The 20,644-nt window shown below is 40.8% G+C and overlaps 1 protein-coding gene across 9 annotated transcripts in view; it reads left to right on the top strand.

Moving 5' to 3' along the window:
• TTC3 (tetratricopeptide repeat domain 3) overlaps nucleotides 1-20,644 on the top strand; it is a 140,687-nt gene that overhangs the window by 106,582 nt on the left and 13,461 nt on the right. For all 9 annotated transcript variants that reach the window (XM_089910266.1, XM_022553010.2, XM_089910264.1 and 6 more), the window contains 4 exons: nucleotides 12,495-12,634; nucleotides 14,710-14,778; nucleotides 15,736-15,832; nucleotides 17,533-17,633. In XM_089910266.1, coding sequence (XP_089766392.1) covers nucleotides 12,495-12,634; nucleotides 14,710-14,778; nucleotides 15,736-15,832; nucleotides 17,533-17,633 — 407 coding nt within the window. The remainder of the gene's footprint in view (nucleotides 1-12,494; nucleotides 12,635-14,709; nucleotides 14,779-15,735; nucleotides 15,833-17,532; nucleotides 17,634-20,644) is intronic.

Raw genomic sequence — 20,644 nt, 5'->3', positions numbered from 1 at the left:
TAATTCAAAAAGAATCATGTACCACAATGTTCATTGCAGCTCTATTTACAATAGGCAGGACATGGAAGCAACCTAAGTGTCCATCGACAGATGAATGGACAAAGAAGATGTGTCACATATATACAATGGAATATTACTCAGCCATAAAAAGAAATGAAATTGAGTTATTTGTAGTGAGGTGGATGGACAGTCTGTCATACAGAGTGAAGTAAGTCAGAAAGAGAAAAACAAATACCATATGCTAACACATATATATGGAATAAAAAAAAATGGTTCTGAAGAACGTAGGGGCAGGACAGGAATAAAGACACAGACATAGAGAATGGACTTGAGGACATGGGGAGGGGGAAGGGTAAGCTGGGATGAAGTAAGAGCATGGCATGGACTTATGTATACACTACCAAATGTAAAATAGACAGCTAGTGGGAAGCAGCCGCATAGCGCAGGGAGATCAGCTCGGTGCTTTGTGGCCACCTAGAGGGGTGAGATGAGGATGGGACGGAGACTCAAGAGGGAGGAGGTATGGGTATATATATATGTATAGCTGATTCACTTTGTTATAAAGCAGAAACTAACATACCATTGTAAAGCAATTATACTCCAATAAAGATGTTAAAATAAATAAATACCAAAAAAAACCAAAAGTATTTTCTGGAGACTAAGCTCCAAGTTAAATTATTATTATTATTATTGTTTAAATATTTTTATCATTGTGTTCTGAATTCATGGCATTTTTTTTTTTTTTTGGCTGTGTTGCGTCTTCGTTGCTGCACTTGGGCTTTCTCTAGTTGCGGCGAGTGGAGGCTACTCTTCGTTGGGGCGCGCAGGCTTCTCATTGTGGTGGCTTCTCTTGCAGCGGAGAATGGGCTCTAGGTGTGCAGGCTTCAGTAGCTGTGGCTCGCAGTCTCTAGAGCGCAGGCTCAGTAGTCGTGGCGTACAGGCTTAGTTGCTCTGCAGCATGTGGGATCTTCCCAGACCAGGGATCGAACCTGCGCCCCCAGCATTGGGAGGCGGATTCTTAACCATTGCCACCAGGCAAGTCCCTAAATTCTTTATAGTGAGAGAAGTTGTGTAGCAATAGTGGTTCAGAGTGTGAGGCCTGGAGTCAGACTGACTGGATTCAGATCCAGGCTTAGCTCTATACTAGTTCTGATCTTGGTCAAGTTATTTAGCATCTCTGTGCTTTAGTTTCTTATCTGGGAAATTTGGGTAACAATAGCTCCCATTTGCCCGGTTAGATTAATACTTGTAAAGTACAGTTATCCCGCAGTACTGCAGGGGATTGGTTCCAGGACCCATTCAGAAATACCCAACTCCACAGATTCTCAAGTCCCTTGTATACAGTGCTGCAATATGGTGAGCCCTCTGTATCCGAGAGTTCCACATCTGAGGACACAGAAGGCCAGCTGTACTTAACGTTGCCTGGTGCGTGGTAAGAGCTCTCTAAGTGTTGCCTGCCACTACTATTACTACTACTATCATCATCATCTTCATCTTACTGCTCAGGAAATGTAAACATAAGACACGGAGCGTTGGCATACTACAACTGTGAAGTCACCCAGAGTATCTTGGTTGAGTCTACTGAGCTTAAGATTGACCTTCAGTTACATGTGACTGGTTCTTGGAGTAATACTGATTCATGGCAAGGCCCAATTGAATGAGTGGGAAAATGGAATTATAGATGTGAGGAAATCATGGTACATTTGTTTTTTAAACTAAGGTCTTTTTTAAAAAATTGATAGCTGAATTACCATATTAGTTTCAGGTGTACAACATGGTGACTTGATATTTTTATTAGATTATGCGCCATTTAAAGTTATTACAAAATAATGCCTATATTTCCCTGTGCTGTACAATATATGCTTGCTGCTTATTTATTTTATACATAGTAGTTTGTGTCTCTTAACCCCCTACCCCTATCATGCCCTTCCGCCCTTCCCTCTTCCCACTGGTAGCCACTAATTTGTTCTCTCTATCTGTGTCTGGTTTGTTATATTCATTCGTTTGTTTTATACTTTATATTCTACAAATAAGCAATAAAATAGAGACTTGTCTTTCTCTGTCTGACCTATTTCACTTAGCAGAATACCCTCTAGGTCCATCCATGTTCTTCCAAATGACAGAACTTCATTCTTTTTTATGGCTGAGTAATATTCCATTGTGTATATATACCACATCTCTTTATCCATTCATCTGTTGATGGACACTTAGGTTGCTTCCATATCTTAGCTATTGTAAATAGTGCTGCTGTGAATATTGGGGTGCATATATCTTTTTGAATTCGTGTTTTTATGTTCTTTGGATATATACCCAGGAGTGGAATTGCTGGATCACGTGGTAGCTCTATTTTTAGTTTTCTGAAGAACCTCCATTCTGTTTTCCATAGTGGCTGCACCAATTTACATTCCCACCAACAGTGTACAAGGGTTCCCTTTTCTCCACATCCTTGCCAGCATTTATTGTGCTCTTTTAAAATTTTTTTTTGGCTGCATTGGGTCTTGGTGGCTGCAAGTGGGCTTTCTCTAGTTGTGCCGAGCGGGGGCTACTCTTCGTTGCGGTGCGTGGGCTTCTCATTGAGGTGGCTTCTCTTGTTGCAGAGCACAGGCTCTAGGCGTGCGGGCTTCAGTAGTTGTGGCACGCAGGCCCTAGAGAGTGCGGGCTTCAGTAGTGGCAGCGCACAGGCTCTAGGATGCGCGGGCTTCAGTAGTTGTGGTGCACAGGCTTAGTTGCTCCACGGCATGTGAGATCTTCCCGGACCAGGGATCAAACCTGTGTCCCCTGAATTGGCAGGCGGATTCTTAACCACTGTACCACCAGGGAAGTCCTATTGTGTTCTTTTTGATGACAGCCATTCTGACAGGTGTGAGGTGATATCTCATTGTAGTTTTGATTTGTATTTCTCTCATGATGAGTGATGTTGAGCATCTTTTCATGTACCTTTTGGCCATCTTAATGTTTTCTTTGGAAAAATATCTTTTCAGGTCTTCTGCCCATTTTATAATCAGCTTGTAAAAACTGAGGTCTTTTGTACAGAGGTAACAAAGGGCTGTTAGTCCATTTAAGAAAGGAAGAATTTGTTCCAGATGTCTGAGTCAATAGCTGACGTCACATATTAAGTAGAGGAAAATGAGCTGTGGGACCTTAATCAATAAACTCATTTATCGAGACTTAAGTATGCCCAGAAGAAAAGGGTTGGTATGTAAAGGTTACTGTTATAACATTCCTTAGGACATGTTTTTACTTGGGATGAGACTGGGGAGATTTGAAGAATGAGAAGAATTGGAAGGAAGCAGCCTTTCTGCTCAGTTGCCCAGATGAATGAAGTCTTCTTGATTGCAAAGAGGGAAAAATGAGCAAAAGTAAAGCCCTGCACAGTGGCTCACAGAACACTAATTTGGATAAGCTGCTTGGGGGGCTTAACAAAATAAAATATTTTTGTAAACTTTGTGTTGCCTCAGGAAAATTCAGTTTTCAGTTTTAATAAATCCGTGCGGGAATGCCTGTGTTCACCCGATTAAGTGCTGAGGGCAGATTTGCAGACTCAGCCACTTAATTTTAGGTGGGCATCTGGTGAGTGAGGTTTCTTTCTTTCTGGCAGAGGCTTGCCCAGCTTTATAAACTGCTGGTCTGACTGGGTCCTGTATTTGTGCAGCTCATCAAAGCTTCTTTGTACACTTGACCAAGAAATGTACAGTAAATGAGCACGCAGGGAGGAGGGCTGTGAGAGCAGCAGCTTTGGCTGGTAGGCTTGGGCTTCTGACCTGCTTTTTAACTTGGCTAAGGCTCTGGGTCGGGTTCCATGTGGTTGTACTTAAGAGTAGTCAGTCCGTTTTTTAAAAAGAGCCATTATTTAGTCCCTCAAATTACAGGCCAGTTAGGTTATTAGACTTTCCATGTAAAATGTATACCTGTTTCCTAGCAGGATAAATTGCTTGTCTGAGATCCTGAGGTTGTTGTCTGCACAAGAGCAGATGAGGTTTAGTTGCGGCCACTTCTTTATTAATCATGACTATACTCAGAATTCACTTGTGGAAAATCTTTTATAAACGTAAAAAGAAATTTCCACTTTTGTTGATCTTTCCGTTGGCCTTTGACTCTCTTAGATCACTGAGGTTATGAGCTAGTACTTAAAGTTTCTTGATCCCACATTTGGATATATTAGATACAACAGCCCTTCCCCCTTATAGAGAAGAGAGAGGCAAGCAGTAGCAAATCACGTTTAAGAACTCAGGCAAGCAGAGCAACTAAGCCCGTGTGCCACAACTACTGAGCCTGTGCTCTAGAGCCCACGAGCCACAACTACTGAGCCTGCGCTCTAGAGCCCACGAGCCACAGCTACTGAGCCCACGTGCCACAACTACTGAAGCCTGCGTGCCTAGAGCCTGTGCTCTGCAACAAGAGAAGCCCCGCAATGAGAAGCCCGCACACGGCAGCTAAGAGTAGCCCCTGCTCGCTGCAATTAGAGAAAGCCCATGCACACCAACGAAGACCCAACGCAGCCAAAAATCAAAAAACAAAAAACAAAAAACAACTTGGGCAATAAGAGTCAGACTGCCTGGCTAGTGACCCCAGCACCACCACTTAATAGCTTTGTGACCTAAAATAATTTACTCAATCTCTTCGACCCTCAGTTTCCTCATTAATAATGTAATCTCTACTTCATAGTTTTGTGAGGACTCTCACAGAGGTGGTTGGAAAGGGGTGGGGAATGGCCAGAGATAACTATAGAAGGAGGAAGAATTGTCCCACCCAGAATGCTGTCATGCCCTCTTTGAGAAAAATCACTTATTTACAAAGTACTTGAAAAGCGCTGAGCGTTTACAAAGCATCAGTAAGAATCTGGGCCAGCTATTGCATATAGCTGATGGAGTTTGATTATCATGAGCTAGGGATGGGCCTATTCTCTATTCCCTGCCAGAGGAAAATAGCAATTCTAAAGCCAGAGTCTCCTATTGTTTTTAATGTACGGCTCACCTGCAACCAGCAGGTTATAACCGGTTGCCATATTGCTCAAGGGCATATGTTCTTTCTTGTTTTATTAAGGTAAAAGTCACCTTTAACCACTATAAAGTATACAGTTCAGTGGTTTTCAGTATATTCATCATGTTGTATAGTCATTACCACCATCCAATCCAGAACCGTTTTCAACACTCCAAAAAGAAGCCCTGTACCCATTGAGCAGTCACTCCCCATCTCTCCTAGGTCATATGTTCTTAAGGTGCTTTAATGGGATTTGCTTATAGCTAAGATGGGGATTTAGTTGACATTGACTCTTAAAACACAGTCAAAATAATTTTGGCCCAGAATAATTTATGGAGTAGAATTTGGAACTTTGTCCTGTTTCAACAGAATCTTGGGCCCCTGCCTGCCAGAACTTCCTCAGCTCATGTCCTCATAGAGGTGGGGTTCTCCTGTTCAGTTATTGCCCTTGCCAAGTTCAGCCTTTTTAAATTTTTTTTTTAGATTTTTTTTTATGTGGGCCATTTTTAAAGTCTTTATTGAATTTGTTACAATATCGCTTCTGTTTTATGTTTTTTTGGGTTTTTTGGCCACGAGGCATGTGGGATCTTAGCTCCCCAACCAGGGATCAGACCTGCAACCCCTGCATTGGAAGGTGAAGTCTTAACCACTGGGCCGCCAGGGAGGGCCCCAGCCTTTTTTTTTTTTTTTTTTTATCATTTATTTAGTTAGTTATTTGTTTATTTGGTTGTGCTGGGTCTTAGTTGTGGCAGGCGGGCTCCTTAGTTGCACCAGCATTTTTTTTAATCTAACATTTATGGAGCTCATGTTATGTGCCATACTGAGTTGTAAATATTTTACATGTATTATTTTTATTTAATCTCAAAACAATCCTAGTGTACTAGTGTTACAGTATAGTATATAATATTCTCTCCATTTTACTGATAAGGAAAAAGGGGGCCGGACTTGCTAATGCATCTTGCTCCAAGTCACACCAGTACTAAGCAGGAGAACAGGTGGTGAGTGTCGGGCTCCAAATACCTTGCTTTTGTCCTCCCTTAAGAGAATGTCAGTTCCACAACCAGTTGAAAAACATTTCTCAGCATTTCATGAGCAGCCTGTCAGTTAATCGACGCCATAATAATGCCGAGTAACAACCACCCACAAAAACCTCAGTGGTGTATAACAATGAATATTAAATGTGTGAGTCTGTGGGTTAGCTGATCCCGATTGGGCTTGGCTAGACTGTTTCACCTTTGGGTCAGCTAGGGCTGTGCTGTTCTTGGCTGTGCTAGAATGGCCTCAGCGGGGACAACAGGGGCAACTAGATCTGCTCCATGTGTCTTTCATCTTCCAGTAAGTACAAGGGCAAGTGAGGACAGTCACTGCTAATATCACATCAGGCAAAGCAAGTCACATAGCCAGCCCAGATGCCAGGGGTGGGGAAGAGACTGCCTCTTTAGTGAAGGGAACGCCAAGGTCCCATGAGAAAGGGTGTAGATATGGGGAGGGGTGAAGGATGGGGCTGTGAATGCCATCCCTCTGCCACAGTAGGTTAGCACCAGTAATTCACTAATGCTCAGTAATTACCAAGAGCTTAAGAGACCGACCTTCTGTGATTGGTACCTAACTCCATCTTCTGCCTTCTTCCTTACGTAATGGATAGTGCTTGTCATGTGATTTGCTCACTTCTGGACCTTTTCCCAGCACTGTTCCTTCTGCTTCAAGTGGCCTTCTTCCTCCCCAAGCCTGGCTCACTCCTCCTCACTGTTTGGGTCCAACTCGGGCATCATGTTGTTGAGGAAGCAGTCACTGACGACAGCTCAGGCTTGGTTAAACGCCCTTATTAATGCAGTGGTGATAATGAGTGCCTCACACTATATTATACAGTAATTATCATTTTGTTAATATCATTATTGAGATAGAACTCACATACCATAAAGTTCACCCATTTAAAGTATATAGTCAGTGTTTTTACTATATGCACGCTGTTGTAGCCATCACCACAATCTTAAGTTTAGAACATTTTTATCGCCTCAAGACGAAATCTCATAACCACTACCAGTCACTCCCTGTTCTCCTCCCTCCCTCCCCCAGCTGTAGGCAAGCACTAATTTACTCTCTGGATTTGCCTGTTCTGGGCATTTTATATAAATGGAGTCATATTATATGTGGTCTTTTGTGAGTGCCTTCTTTCACCTAGCTTAATGTTTTCAGGGTCCATCCATGTACATTCATGCGAGTAACGTGTATCAGCACTTCATTCCTTTTTACTGCTGAATAATATTCCTTTGTGTGCTGTATCACATTTTATCTACCCATTCATCAGTTGATGGACATTTGGATTCTTTCCAGTTTTTGGCTGTTATGAATAATATTGCTGTGAACATCTGAGTACAAGTTTTTCTGTGGACATATGTTTTCATTTCTTTTGGGTATATACCTAGGAGTGGAATTGCTGGGTCGTGTGCTAACTCTATATTTAAGAATTCGAGAAAGCTCCATACTGTTCCAAAACAGCTGCACCATCTTACATTCCCACCAGCAGTGTATGAGGGATCCAATCTCTCCATGGTCTCACTAATGCTTATTATCATCTGTCTTCTTGATTTTAGCTGTTCTGATGGGTGTAAAGTGGTTTCTCAGTGTGGTTTTGATTTGCATTTCCCTAAAAGGTTAATGATGTTGAGCATCTTATATGTGCTTAATGTCCATTTTTATATCTTTGGAAAATTTGGAGAAATGTCTGTTTTAATCCTTTGCCCGTTTATTAATTTCATTATTTGTTTTTAAATTATTGAATTAAGAGTTTTCATATATGTGTATTCTAGGTACAAGTTGCTTATCAAATATATGATTTAGAAATATTTTCTCCCATCTTCCATATTTGCAACTTTATTTCTTCTATCTCCTGTTCCGTGGGTTGTCTTTTCACTTTCTTGATGGTATCATTTGCAGCACACAAGTTTTAAATTTCAGTGTAGTCCGCTTTCTCTATTTTTTCTTTTGTTGCTTATGCTTTTGATGTCATAGCTGAGAAACCACTGTCAAATCCAAGATCACCAAGCACCAAGATTTACTCCTGTATTCTAGAGTTTTATAGTTTTAGCTCTCTCCACTTAGGCCTATGATCCATTTTGAGTTAATTTTTGTGTATGGTGTAGTAATTATCTTTTATGCATATTTCCCCCACCAAACTGCGATCTCCCTGAAAGTGAGGACTGTTTCTTAGCCATCTTTGGATCTCAGTGTACAGACTAGGAGCTCCGCCGATGTTATCAAACAGTTGTACTTGGGCCCCTGAAGAACTGGGTTTAGTGAATTGTGTCTTCATATTCTGTCAGCCTACATGAAAGGCCATCAGGCCTGGACGTTGTGTGAAGATTGTTGCTTTATTTACCGCTAGTATGTAGTTGAGGATATTACCCATTCTTTCATTTGACAAATATTTATTGGATGCTTCTTAAGTGCCAGGCTCTGTGCTGATCTTCCAGGACTTTTATGCAGCATCCTCTTTATGAGGCCCTGAGAAGTAATTTCTCTCTACTTTTACCATCTGCATTTCTTTGTGCAGTGGGCTTGTTTTTATTTGACTTCGACTGCCAGAAAGTTTTAATACTGTTTCTGAAGAATGGTTAGGGCCTCATGCCATTTGTTTTTATATTACTCTGGCTCTGTTTTTGTATTATCATTCTTATCTTTTTATTCTGTTTTCTTTACTTAGCATTCTTTTGTATTTTGTATTTTTTAAATTATATATATTACTGAAGGCACTTCAAATATTTATTTTAAAACATAGTTGAGGTTTAAAAAAAGAGGTATAAAAACCAAATCTTCTCTAATTGAGAAAAAGACTTTCAGAGGTGTTTATAATTATGTCAGTGAACTGTGTAAATACAGGATGCAGTTGTATACAGCCTGTTGTTTCTCCTAATGTTTCAAAGAAAGGCATTCAGATTATTCTTTTTCATGTAGTCAGAGACAAGCTCGTGATAGCTGCCCTAGGCCAGCTATGTCATTAAAGGGTGGTGAGTACAAATGGCGGATGAACTCATGTAGCATTTTTCATGGCTGAGCTGTAGGGGTGTGTGTGTGTGTGTTTATAATACTTTGTGCCTTTTGATACCTGAACTGCTTGAGGTACTTGTTGCCAAGTAGGTTCTTATGTCCCAGTATAACCTTGAGGTTGTACATCATCTCCCAGCCAAAGGGCTGCATCCTAGGTGAAATCGTTGGCTTAGAATAGAGGCAAGAAACAAGTTTGGCTTGGCCATCAGCAGCAAGGCGTGCATATGGACATTGGTCATGGTAGTAGAATACGGGATCTTGTAAGCCTAGTAGGCATGGTGGTCACCTCTGTCACAGTAATGACTCAGCACATTCAGGATCAGCAAGATTGCAGCAAGGAAAATGAGTTGAACTGTCCCCGTGATGGAGGGAATGTCACTAAGCTGTTGAACCGCTGCTGCCTTAGAACAGTTGGCCTGCACATCTCAAGGCCATTGAGGTCAACCCTACTCCTGCAGCGGGACTTTAAAGTCATTAAGGACCTGGACTGGTTAGCAAACCTGCTTCCCAGGAACATCCGAAACCTTGGTGTCAAAAGCTGATGAGGGAGAAATGTCCTTGTAAGTTGATGCCTCTTTTGACTAGGCAGCCGTATTTCACAGGGAGTCTGTGTAACTTGGCTTCAGGGTACACTGTCTTTTCTGAAGGAGGAGGCTCCAAGTTTCTGTAGCTGAACCCATGTCTCAGTGACCTGGTCACATTCTAAGCCTAAGCAGGAAGTTCAGGCTATAGGGAACCTGGTCAGAGGTGGAAAATAAAAGGCTCCCTAAGCAGGAATGAAGTTGGGACTTCATTAAGCAGTCGTCGTTACTAGTAGAATTTCAAACTGGAAAAGAGTAAAGTTGAAACGTGCTTCTTTTAGTCTCTTATAAATATTGCTCCATTCTAACATAGTAATTGTTAGAAATATTAGTCTAGAGCGTGTTCGTTTATAAGTGGCTGGCATCTTACAGGCACATGCACCGCCTGTATATCTGCTGGCACTGAAGAGATGACACCTCGAAAAATGACATAAAACTTTTAGAGAATTTGTAGGTTCAGAAGAAGTTTCAAAAGGCAACACCTGTGTAAGAAAGCTGACCAAGCAGGCTGTCTCAACTGGTGTTGTACCTAGCCGTCCAGAGCATCAAGATAACAGCTTTTCATTTCTCTTTGTCATATTGCCTGAAATTCTGGCAGGTGTTGCAAACCAAGGGGCTTTGTGACCAGGCAGAGATAACACATTTATATTTTGAAAAGCAAACGAAAAGTACTGGGCTTGCCAAATAAAACATGTGTGCAGACTCCCTGTAGCTTAGAGGATCATTTAGGCTGAAGAGTGAAGCGTGGATACTTCCAGGCCGGTTGAAGTGGTTCGTCTGAGCACCGTGCTGCAGTCAGGCGCCCTCGGGGTGAGGGATGGCAAGGGAAGGGGAGGAAGGATGTTCTGGAAGGATGCCTGGGAGTTGGCAGGCCCTCGGCTGGGGGTGGGCTTAAGTCAGGGGTCCAGAGAAACTTGAGGGTGTTGAGGGAGGAAGGGCCCCCCGAGGGCGGAACCCACTGCCAAAAGGAAGACGGGAGGCTGCTGAAGACAGATGAGAGTCTTTTTCAAAACCGTCTCAGAGGGGAGTCTTAGCTTTCCTCCTCATCTTTCCAGCACCGCATGTCTCTGCTCCCAGAACCCCGGTTGAGACTATTTCTTCTGCAGTCAAATAGACTCTTCATGGTCTGGAAACTTGCCTTCTTTAACACTGTAGACCTCGTTTTATTCAGCTAACCACTGTAACGGTGAGCTTCTTGGAAGAGAAGTGTTGGCTATTTAACTGAAGTTTCTAACATGGCTTTTTATGGGGAAATGCATTCCAAGTTACAAGTAATTAATTGGTGAATGGACTTTTGGATGGTAGTATATTAATGGGGTTGGAGTTTGCCATATTGGGAAAGGTTCTTTGGGGAGCAGAACACACCTGACTTGATGGTGTGCTGACCCACTCTAGAATAGCCTGTTAGAAGATGTGTAAATCAGCAAAACTTGGAAATACGTTATTCCTTCCTGTGTGGCTATGTTGGAAGACTGAATTCAGAATTTTATTCCTTTGATTTGTAGTCTTTGTCAAACACTTATAAATTTCTACTCTGTCCCATCAAAATGATTGCAGGGTCAAAATTATTAAGTCCTTATATATATTTTATTGTTTACTCATAAATTTATTTAAATGTACATATCTAGGTTAATTTCCCTCTTTCCTGTACATCTTCCATATTCTCCTTTTTTGTTAATGGAATTTTGTTTAGTTATTCATCCAAGGTAGAAACTTATCTTTAACTCTGTCACCTTCTGCTCTACCATATATCCAGTCAGACACGTGGTCTTATCCATTCTAGTCTTGTAAAGTTTCCTTTATTTTTTTTTTATCATCCCTACGGCTACCACTGTCATCCTCATTGTCTCTCACCTGGGCTATTGCAGTGAGATGTTTTTGTTTAATTTAATTTAATTTTTATTTTTTGGCTGCGTTGGGTCTTTGTTGCTGTGCGCAGGCTTTCTCTAGTTGTGGCAAAGGGGGGCTACTCTTCGTTGCGATGTGCGGGCTTCTCATCGCGGTGGCTTCTCTTGTTGCGGAGCATGGGCTCTAGGCACGTGGGCTTCAGCAGTTGTGGCACACGGGCTTAGTTGCTCCGGGGCATCTCAGAAAGTGAGGGCAATTATTTTTCAGTTTTATGTGTACACACATGCATACATATATATGTATATACATATGCTGTAGATCATTATTAAAATGTATTTGCTATTGTGGGTCACAATAAAGTGTCAGAGAAGGTCAAGGAAATGTGAAAGTCACTATTCTCTTCCTTCATGCACCCTCTTAACCCTGGTCCACCTCTTTGTCTTTCAGTTATTTTTCTAAAATAGGAATCTCGTCATCTCACAACCCTGCTTAAGAGCCTTCACTGGCTTCCCGTTTTCAGCAGGATAAAGTCCACACTCCCTAGCATGGCTTACAAGGCCCTTGACCATTTTAACCCAAGGTGCCTCAGATGCCATTCTCCGTGCCCTGACTTCTGAACACCCACCTCGTCCTCCAGCCATGTAGCACCTCTTGCTTTTTTGCACAGACAGGCCTTACTCTTTTAACCTTCTGCTCCACCAGTTGCCACTACTTGGAATCCATTCTCCATGTGACAGACCCATTTTTTAAGACAGAGATCAGATATCACTGATTTTAAGAAGCCCTTCCCAAGTACCAGATAGTCTGTCATGTCTCTCTCCATCCTTGTTTAAGGACTGAGGCTGTGTACTGTGCGACTTTATGTCCAGCCTCGGCCAGGGTAGCACATACAGCCAGCTCCTGAGTGTGTGTTCTGTGGAACTGGAGTCATTGGTTAAGCTAGCACGCCACCACAATTATAGTCTTTCAGGCTTTTTTTTTTTTTTTTTTTTAAGTATATCTTCCCATTTATTTAGGTACTTTCTAAAATGTTTTTAGATCTCAAAGACAGAATTAGATTGGTTCCTCGAAGATTTGGAAAAGGAAATTAAAAAATGGGAACAGGAGAAAAAAGAAATCCAAGAGAGACTAAAGGCACTGAAGAAGAAGATGAAAAAGGTTTTAAATGCCAGTGAAATGTAAGTAACACTTGAAAGTCAATGATTTTTACTTATTTATTTATTATTGGGGTATATTTTGGGTTATTTTTCGTTTTTGATATTCAATTTCAAGCTATATCAAGTAAAGTGAAAATTTTAGGTATTTTCATTTCATTTTAAAGAACATCTGTTGGGGAATTATTGCACCTAAAACTTTTTATAAACCTACCACGTTTGCAGATAAATTACGTAAAGGTAAGACTGCAGATCAACAAAGAACCAACTTCCAGTCTGAGTACCACCTCTTACTGTGAACATTACCTTTAACCCCTCTTCCTTATTGTAAAATGAGAGGGCTTGTCTAGATCTAAGGTTCTTTCCAGCACTAAGATTCTGTGATGATCATTTTATTTATTACTTCCATCCTGAATCTTTAAATTATTAAAATTTGGTTCTGTAATACGAAGGATTTGGTAATACATTCCAGGCAGTTGTCAGATGGACCAGGTTTGTTTCAAGATTCTCTGTGATCCATTCCTAACCCCTCTTTCCCTAAACAGTGATATGTCATATGATTCCTCAGCTTAATTGTTATCTACTGTTGAACAAAACACCAGAAACTCAGTGGCTTAAATTAATTTTTATTTGATCCTGCTCTTGCAGTCTGGGCTGTTTGGCTGGACCATTCTTCTGCTGGTCTTGTCAGCGGTTCCTCTTGTGGCTGGGCTCAGCTGGGATGCTGGGGTGACTTGGCCTCTTTCTTCCTATGCAGTTTCAGGCCTTCTCTCTCTCCATGTGGCTTCTTCTCTCTATTTGATCTCTCCATGTGGTCTCCATCATGGTAGCCAGACCGCTTATGTGGTGGCTAAGAGCTTCCAAGAGTGCAGAAGTGGAAGCTGCCCACCCTTCTGAAGGTTCAGACCCAGAACTGTCAGAGCATCACTTCTTTTTTTTTTTTTTGTGGTACGTGGGTCTCTCACTGTCGTGGCCTCTCCCATTGCGGAGCACAGACTCCGGACGCACAGGCTCAGTGGCCATGGCTCATGGGCCTAGCCGCTCCACGGCATGTGGGATCTTCCCGGACGGGGGCACGAACCTGTGTCTCCTGCATCGGCAGGTGGACTCTCAACCACTGCGCCACCAGGGAAGCCCAGAGCATCACTTCTGCCACATTTTGTTGTCCTGAGCAAGTTGCAGGTGCAGTGGCAGAAGCCAGAGACAATTATGAAAGAAGGCAGAAATTCCATGAAAAGCCACCTAGTATTGAGAACTTAGAGAAACTATTTTGTAAAAGAAGTGAAATGGCATTTAACCTGGTTCTCAGTGGAAATGTGGGTTTTTTAGTAAGTAGAGATGACTAAACAGGTGTATAGGTGAGCGTGAAAGAAGAAGCAGAACCCACCTGCTACAGAACATTGCTTAAGTATCAAAGATTTACACAGTTTGTTTTGAAGAGTTGTCCCACTGTGTGCATGCGAGTGTGTGTTCAGTTGGACTTGAGGTTCTGTTTTTTTTTGTTTGTTTGTTTTTTGTGGTACGCGGGCCTCTCACTGCTGTGGCCTCTCCCGTTGTGGAGCACAGGCTCCGGACGCGCAGGCTCAGTGGCCATGGCTCACGGGCCCAGCCGCTCCGCAGTATGTGGGGTCTTCCCGGACTGGGGCACGAACCCGTGTCCCCTGCATCGGCAGGCGGACTCTCAACCATTGCGCCACCAGGGAAGCCCCGAGGTCCTGTTTTAAAGAATAGAAGGCTGTTTTCATTTTGAGAGAGAACCACTGTTAAACTGATGATGATCCGACACCTTACTCCTCTGTCTCGTGTTGAAGCCCCTGGAGGTGCTCCTGACAGAGGACTGAGACAGGGGATCTTTGCTGCAGACATGCGACTTAGAGTGAAGCAAAAAGGTGATCTGCCCTGCAGGTGCAGAAGGAAATTTTCCCAAAAGGAAAATGGTCCAAATTCTTTGCCTATTTAGAAGATATTAGAAATGAAACAAAAATAAATGTAAAGAATTCAAGAAATGTTTGCATGGATATAGGAATTTACTGTGTGAGATCGTGTTTTTAAAAACCTTTGAAAATTAATTAAAATTTGGTGATTATACTTACTTGTAGGTATACCCAGGAAAACGCTGGAAAGGAAAAGGAACGTGAATTACTTCTGGACCAGTCCTTTGAAATCAGGCAAATTAAGCTTAAATTTATTTTAACATCTTATTATACTTTTAATACCAGAGGCACAGTCTGCACTTATTGAGACATCCAAATATATTTTTACTTGTCTGTTTCTTTTAAATGATTATGTTTCTCTTTTTAAAAATTTCTCTATTTTATTATTTAGATTAATATTTAAATAAATTTATTCTTTAAATATTTTTATTTTATGATGTTTCTCCTTTTGTTTCACATTGTCGGTGTAAAAAATGTCCTGAATTTATCATTGTTGATTACTCTTCTTTTCCCTCGAATTAACCTGAAACTAAAAATGTGTTTGAAAAACTTTTGTGTTACTTGAAATAGCAGTCTCAACTATATTATGGTAGTTTCTTACTCTACAATTAAAGATTTATTAAAGAATTTTTGTTATGAACCTATAAAAAGTTTCCTTTTAACCTTTATAGATAGAAATGTTTGTACATACTGGTAACCAGTGTATTCAGTAGTAAGCTGTATTCTGCTTTTCTTATTTAATATTGTTTCATACACATATTTCCATTTACGTCATAGTCCATGCCGGCTTTTTGTTTGTTTTTTTTTAAGCTGTTATAATCGTAATGCCATGAACAGCTTTGTGCATATCACTTTTTTCCTTTGGGTTATTACCTTGTAATATGGGTCAAAATAGAATTTCTGACTCAGTAGCCAGATTAGACTTAACCTAACCTCATAAAAATGGTGAACCAGTTTCTCAGCAGTCCCACCAATACTCACTTTTAATTTCACATCTTCCTTCGATCATTTGTAAAGTGCAAAGAGCACATGTGAGTCTTGCATTATATAGTCAAATATTAGGCAAGAAGTTTCTCTAGAAGATGTGTAAGTCTTTTTGTGGCATGACTTAAAAGTTAACCTGGCTTCAGCCTTTGTGATCTCACTGATTAAGTTTTTTTCAATAAGTTTTTTTTTCTTTAATATTTGCAGTAATACATTTATGAATGAGAAAATGAAAATAGAAGAGTGTATAAAGAAAGAGAAAGAGCATTATGAAGAGAGTCTTCAAAGGGCTGTGGATGCAGAGGTGAGTCCAGGACACTTGGTGACTGACAGATATGGCAGGATATCATTTGTTTACTTTGTGTTTAATTACACATGAGGCACGACAGCATTGCTGGGAAGTGTGGAGGCTGAGGGATATCCTTTCACCCATAATCCTACCTCCCTGGAACAACCACTCTCTCCTCGCCTGTAGCTTTAAAATTTTTTACCTTTGTGCTTATTTATTACATAGCTGTACTCATAGTGTATACCACATTTTATAACCTGCTTATTTAACATAATTCAATCATTTTCCATGCTCTACACTGTTAATGCCTTCATCATATTTAGTCAAGTGATGCACCATGAAGTAGCCAACCATAAAATCTATTTGCCAGTGCTAGAAAAGGAACTTGAAAATAATCCATTTATTAAGAATATACTCTCCTCCCCACAGAAGAATATATACCAATGTCAGTATACGATTTGAGAAACTACTGAGACAATAATAATAATAATGACTTCTCGCTGTATTTTATTTAGTTCCTGAAATATGGTTGTCTTTGTTTTTCTAATTGAGAAGTAAATGTTACTTATTTGTGCATGTGTCTATGATTATTCTAGGAAAGTAAGGAAAAGCTTAGCTTATGCAGTCTGTAAACATGAGTCTTCCAGTGAAATATCAGCTATGCAGCTGCTTTTATAAAGAAAGGAAGGAAAAACAGTCCAAGTACTTCTACTTTACCAATCCTATGCCTGCATCTCTGTTCCCAAGTCACTCAGTTCCCATTTGTCGCCATTTGGCAAGCAGGTTTGCCTGGTGGGCCCTGTCAAGGTTACTGACACCTGGATTAAAAAACAAGGCAGGTCTACATTTCCTGCAGTGACTTTTACAAAATTGGCCAGTTGGCTTGTGCGGGGAGCCACAGCAGAGAGTCTAAAGTTTTAAAAACATGCCCTAGAACCTTTTAATGCCCTTGCTGATAACAACTTCTCTGAGGCTTTTATTTTATTTTAATGCAGCTATTCTGTGTTTATTTATTATTGAAGTTTAGTTGATTTACCATGTTGTGTTAATTTCTGCTGTACAACAAAGTGATTCAGTTATACATATGTGTGTGTGTGTGTGTATATATATATACACACACACACACACACATTCTTTTGTATATTCTTTTCCATGATGGTTTATCACAGGATATTGAATATAGTTCCCTGTGCTATACAGTAAGACCTTGTTGTTTATCCATTCTATATATAGTAGTATGCATCTGCTAACCCCAAACTCCCACCACACACACACCCCCACTTCCCTCTCCCTTGGCAACCACAAGTCTGTTTCCGAGGCCTTTAAATTCGGTAGGGTTCAGCCTTGGGGTTGTTCTGCAGGGTCCTGGCCCTCTGCTCACCATGAACAGGACCATAGATTATGCACACCAGGTATTTACATGTAGGTAACCTAGCTCTGTACTTGTATATGGCTTAAGCAGTAAGCCATGTGGAAAGTTTCATATCTGAGAAAAGTATAATTTTAGGTATATAATTTTACTGTCATCTTGTTATTCTATTTTCAAATCCAAAAGTTTTAATTCATGTTCACCTTAGAGAAATTATAACATAATTAAGTTCTGGTGATTCTGATCATATGTCATTTAAGGAGAAACCTGAAAGTGGTTTAGAATGTTTGTTTTACCAACCTTAAAATAGTTTTAGTTTTAAAATACTTACATTCTTTAATGGTAGGTATCTGTGCTCGAAAACTGGAAGGAGACGGAAGTATATAAGTTACAGAACATGGAGTCACAAGCCGAAGGATTTCTTAAGAACCTGAAGCTAATGAGCAGGTATTGTGATGTCGCAGGTGTCTTTCCAGAAGTGTCATTGGGTAAAAAAAGGTTAGGGCTGATTTAAGAAAAAAATTACATTAGGACTACTTTATTTTTAATAGTTAATATAGTTAATATATATTCAGTTATAGAAAAATCAAAACATGTAAACAAAAAGGATAAAAATTATCCTAATTCTTAATTGAGCTATAACTAGTTAATATTTTGCAGCAAATCCATTAAGTATTTGAAAAAAAATTATATATAGTTTTCACTAAGTAGTATACAGGAATCCTCCTTTCATATCAATAATTATGCTTCTCCAACCTAATTTTATTTATTTATTTTTATTTATTTTTTTTTTTTTGTGGTATGCGGGCCTCTCACTGTTGTGGCCTCTCCCGTTGCGGAGCACAGGCTCCGGACGCGCAGGCTCAGCGGCCATGGCTCATGGGCCCAGCCGCTCTACGGCCTGTGGGATCTTCCCGGACCGGGGCACGAACCCGTGTCCCCTGCATCGGCAGGCGGACTCTAAACCCCTGCGCCACCAGGGAAGCCCCCTCCAACCTAATTTTAAAAGGTTAAATAGTAATCCAGTGTACAAACATGTCATGATTTATTAAACACCACTATAGTGGGAGAGTTGGGTTGTTTACACATTTTGTTAATAAAAGCTGCACTGTAGCAAGTATCCTTATAGCTAAAGTTTTATCCTTATAGCTAAATTGTTAGTCATTTCCATGCAATAAATAAATTTCTGGAATGAAGATCACATTTTTAAGGCTTTTTAAACAATTGCCTTCCATAAGAATAGTCACTTAACAGTCTTAATGGGAGAGTATGGGCATGTCACTTCAAAAGATATTTATATCTGGTAATTTTTTTTCAACCCTCTGTAATCTTTACCTGCTTTTCTTTCTTTTGCTTTGTTTTTGGAATAAGGTTTACCTGGAAATCCTAGAGGGTCTCCTTCAGTCTAGCATTTAGCACTTTTCAGTATAGATTTTTGCACATGGGATTACTTTTCATCTGGTCCTTTTATCATATTCCACACACAGGTTTTTGTTTTTGTTTTTTTAAGCATCTTTATTGGAGTATAATTGTTTTACAGTGCTGTGTTAGTTTCTGCTGTATAACAGAGTGAATCAGCTATACAAATACATATATCCCCATATCCCCTCCCTCTTGCATCTCCCTCCCACCCTCCCTTTTCCACCCCTCTAGGTGGTCACAAAACACCAAGCTGATCTCCCTGTGCTATGCAGCTGCTTCCCCCTAGCTATCTGTTTTACATTTGGTAGTGTATATATGTCCATGCCACTCTCTCACTTCGTCCCAGCTTACCCTCCCCCTCCCCCTCCCCATGCCCTCAAGTCCATTCTCTGCGTCTGCATCTTTATTCCTGTCCTGCCCCTAGGTTCAATAGAACCATTTTTTTTAGATTCCATATATATGTGTTAGCATACGGTATTTGTCTTTCTTTTTCTGACTTACTTCACTCTGTATGACAGGCTCTAGGTCCATCCACCTCATTACAAATAACTCAGTTTTGTTTCTTTTTATGGCTAATATTCCATTGTATATACGTGCCACATCTTCTTTAGCCATTCATCTGTCGATGGACACTTAGGTTGCTTCCATGTCCTGGCTATTGTAAATAGTGCTGCGATGAACATTGTGGTACATGTCTCTTTTTGAATTATGGTTTTCTCAGGGTATATGCCCAGTAATGGGATTGCTGGGTCATATGGTAGTTCTATTTTTAGTTTTTTAAGGCACATCCATACTGTTCTCCATAGTGGCTGTATCAATTTACATTCCCACCAACAGTGCAAGAGGGTTCCCTTTTCTCCACACCCTCTCCAGCATTTACTGTTTGTAGATTTTTTGATGATGGCCATTCTGACCAGTGTGAGGTGATACCTCACTAAAGTTTTGTTTTGCATTTCTCTAATGATTAATGATGTTGAGCATCCTTGCATGTGTTTGTTGGCAATTTGTATATCTTCTTTGGAGAAACGTCTATTTAGGTCTTCTGCCCATTTTTGGATTGGGTTTGGCTTTTGTTTTGTTTTTATAAATTTATTTGTTTTTATTTTTTGGCTATGTCAGGTCTTCGTTGCTATGCGCGGGCTTTCTCTAGTTGCGGTGAGCGGGGGCTACTCTTCGTTGTGGTGCGCGGGCTTCTCATTGCCGTGGCTTCTCTTGTTGCGGAGCACGGGCTCTAAAGCATGTGGGCATTGTGGCATACAGGCTCAGTAGTTGTGGCTCGTGGGCTCTAGAGTGCAGGCTCAGGAGTTGTGGTGCACAGGCTTTGTTGCTCTGTGGCATGCGGGATCTTCCTAGACCAGGGATCGAACCTGTGTCCCCTGCATTGGCCGGCAGATTCTTAACCACTGCACCACCAGGGAAAGCCCGGGTCGTTTGTTTTTCTGATATTGAGCTGCATGAGCTGCTTGTATATTTTGCAGATTAATCCTTTGTCATTGCTTCCTTTGCACATATTTTCTCCCATTCTGAGGGTTGTCTTTTCATCTTGTTTATGGTTTCCTTTGCTGTGCAAAACACTTCCTAACACCATACATGAAAATAAGTTCAAAATGGATTAAAGACCTAAATGTAAGGCCAGACACTATAAAACTCTTAGAGGAAACCATAGGCAGAACACTGTGCAACGTAAATCACAGCAAGGTCCTTTTAGACACACCTCCTAGAGAAATGGAAATAAAGACAAAAATAAACAAATGGGGCCACACACAGATTTTGAATTCTTAATTCCTAGTGCTTTTTGATTTAAATTTCAAACCCTCAGTGTTGAACCAGAGATTCTCTGGGTTATGGAAAAACAGTTTTATTGTATAGTTCTTTATTTCATGTTTCAAGATTAAGTTTTTTTCAGAAAGGTGAGAAAACCTTTCTGATTAAAGGTAAATTGAGGAGGCTTCCCTGGTGGCGCAGTGGTTGAGAGTCCGCCTGCCGATGCAGGGGACACGGGTTCGTGCCCTGGTCCGGGAAGATCCCACATGCCG

Source organism: Delphinapterus leucas, chromosome 4, assembly GCF_059928025.1.
Source record: "Delphinapterus leucas isolate spDelLeu-1000000601 "Yukka" chromosome 4, BTC_Dleu_Yukka2, whole genome shotgun sequence".
Classification (NCBI taxonomy): domain Eukaryota; kingdom Metazoa; phylum Chordata; class Mammalia; order Artiodactyla; family Monodontidae; genus Delphinapterus; species Delphinapterus leucas.
This window is presented reverse-complemented; position numbering and strand designations above follow the sequence as displayed.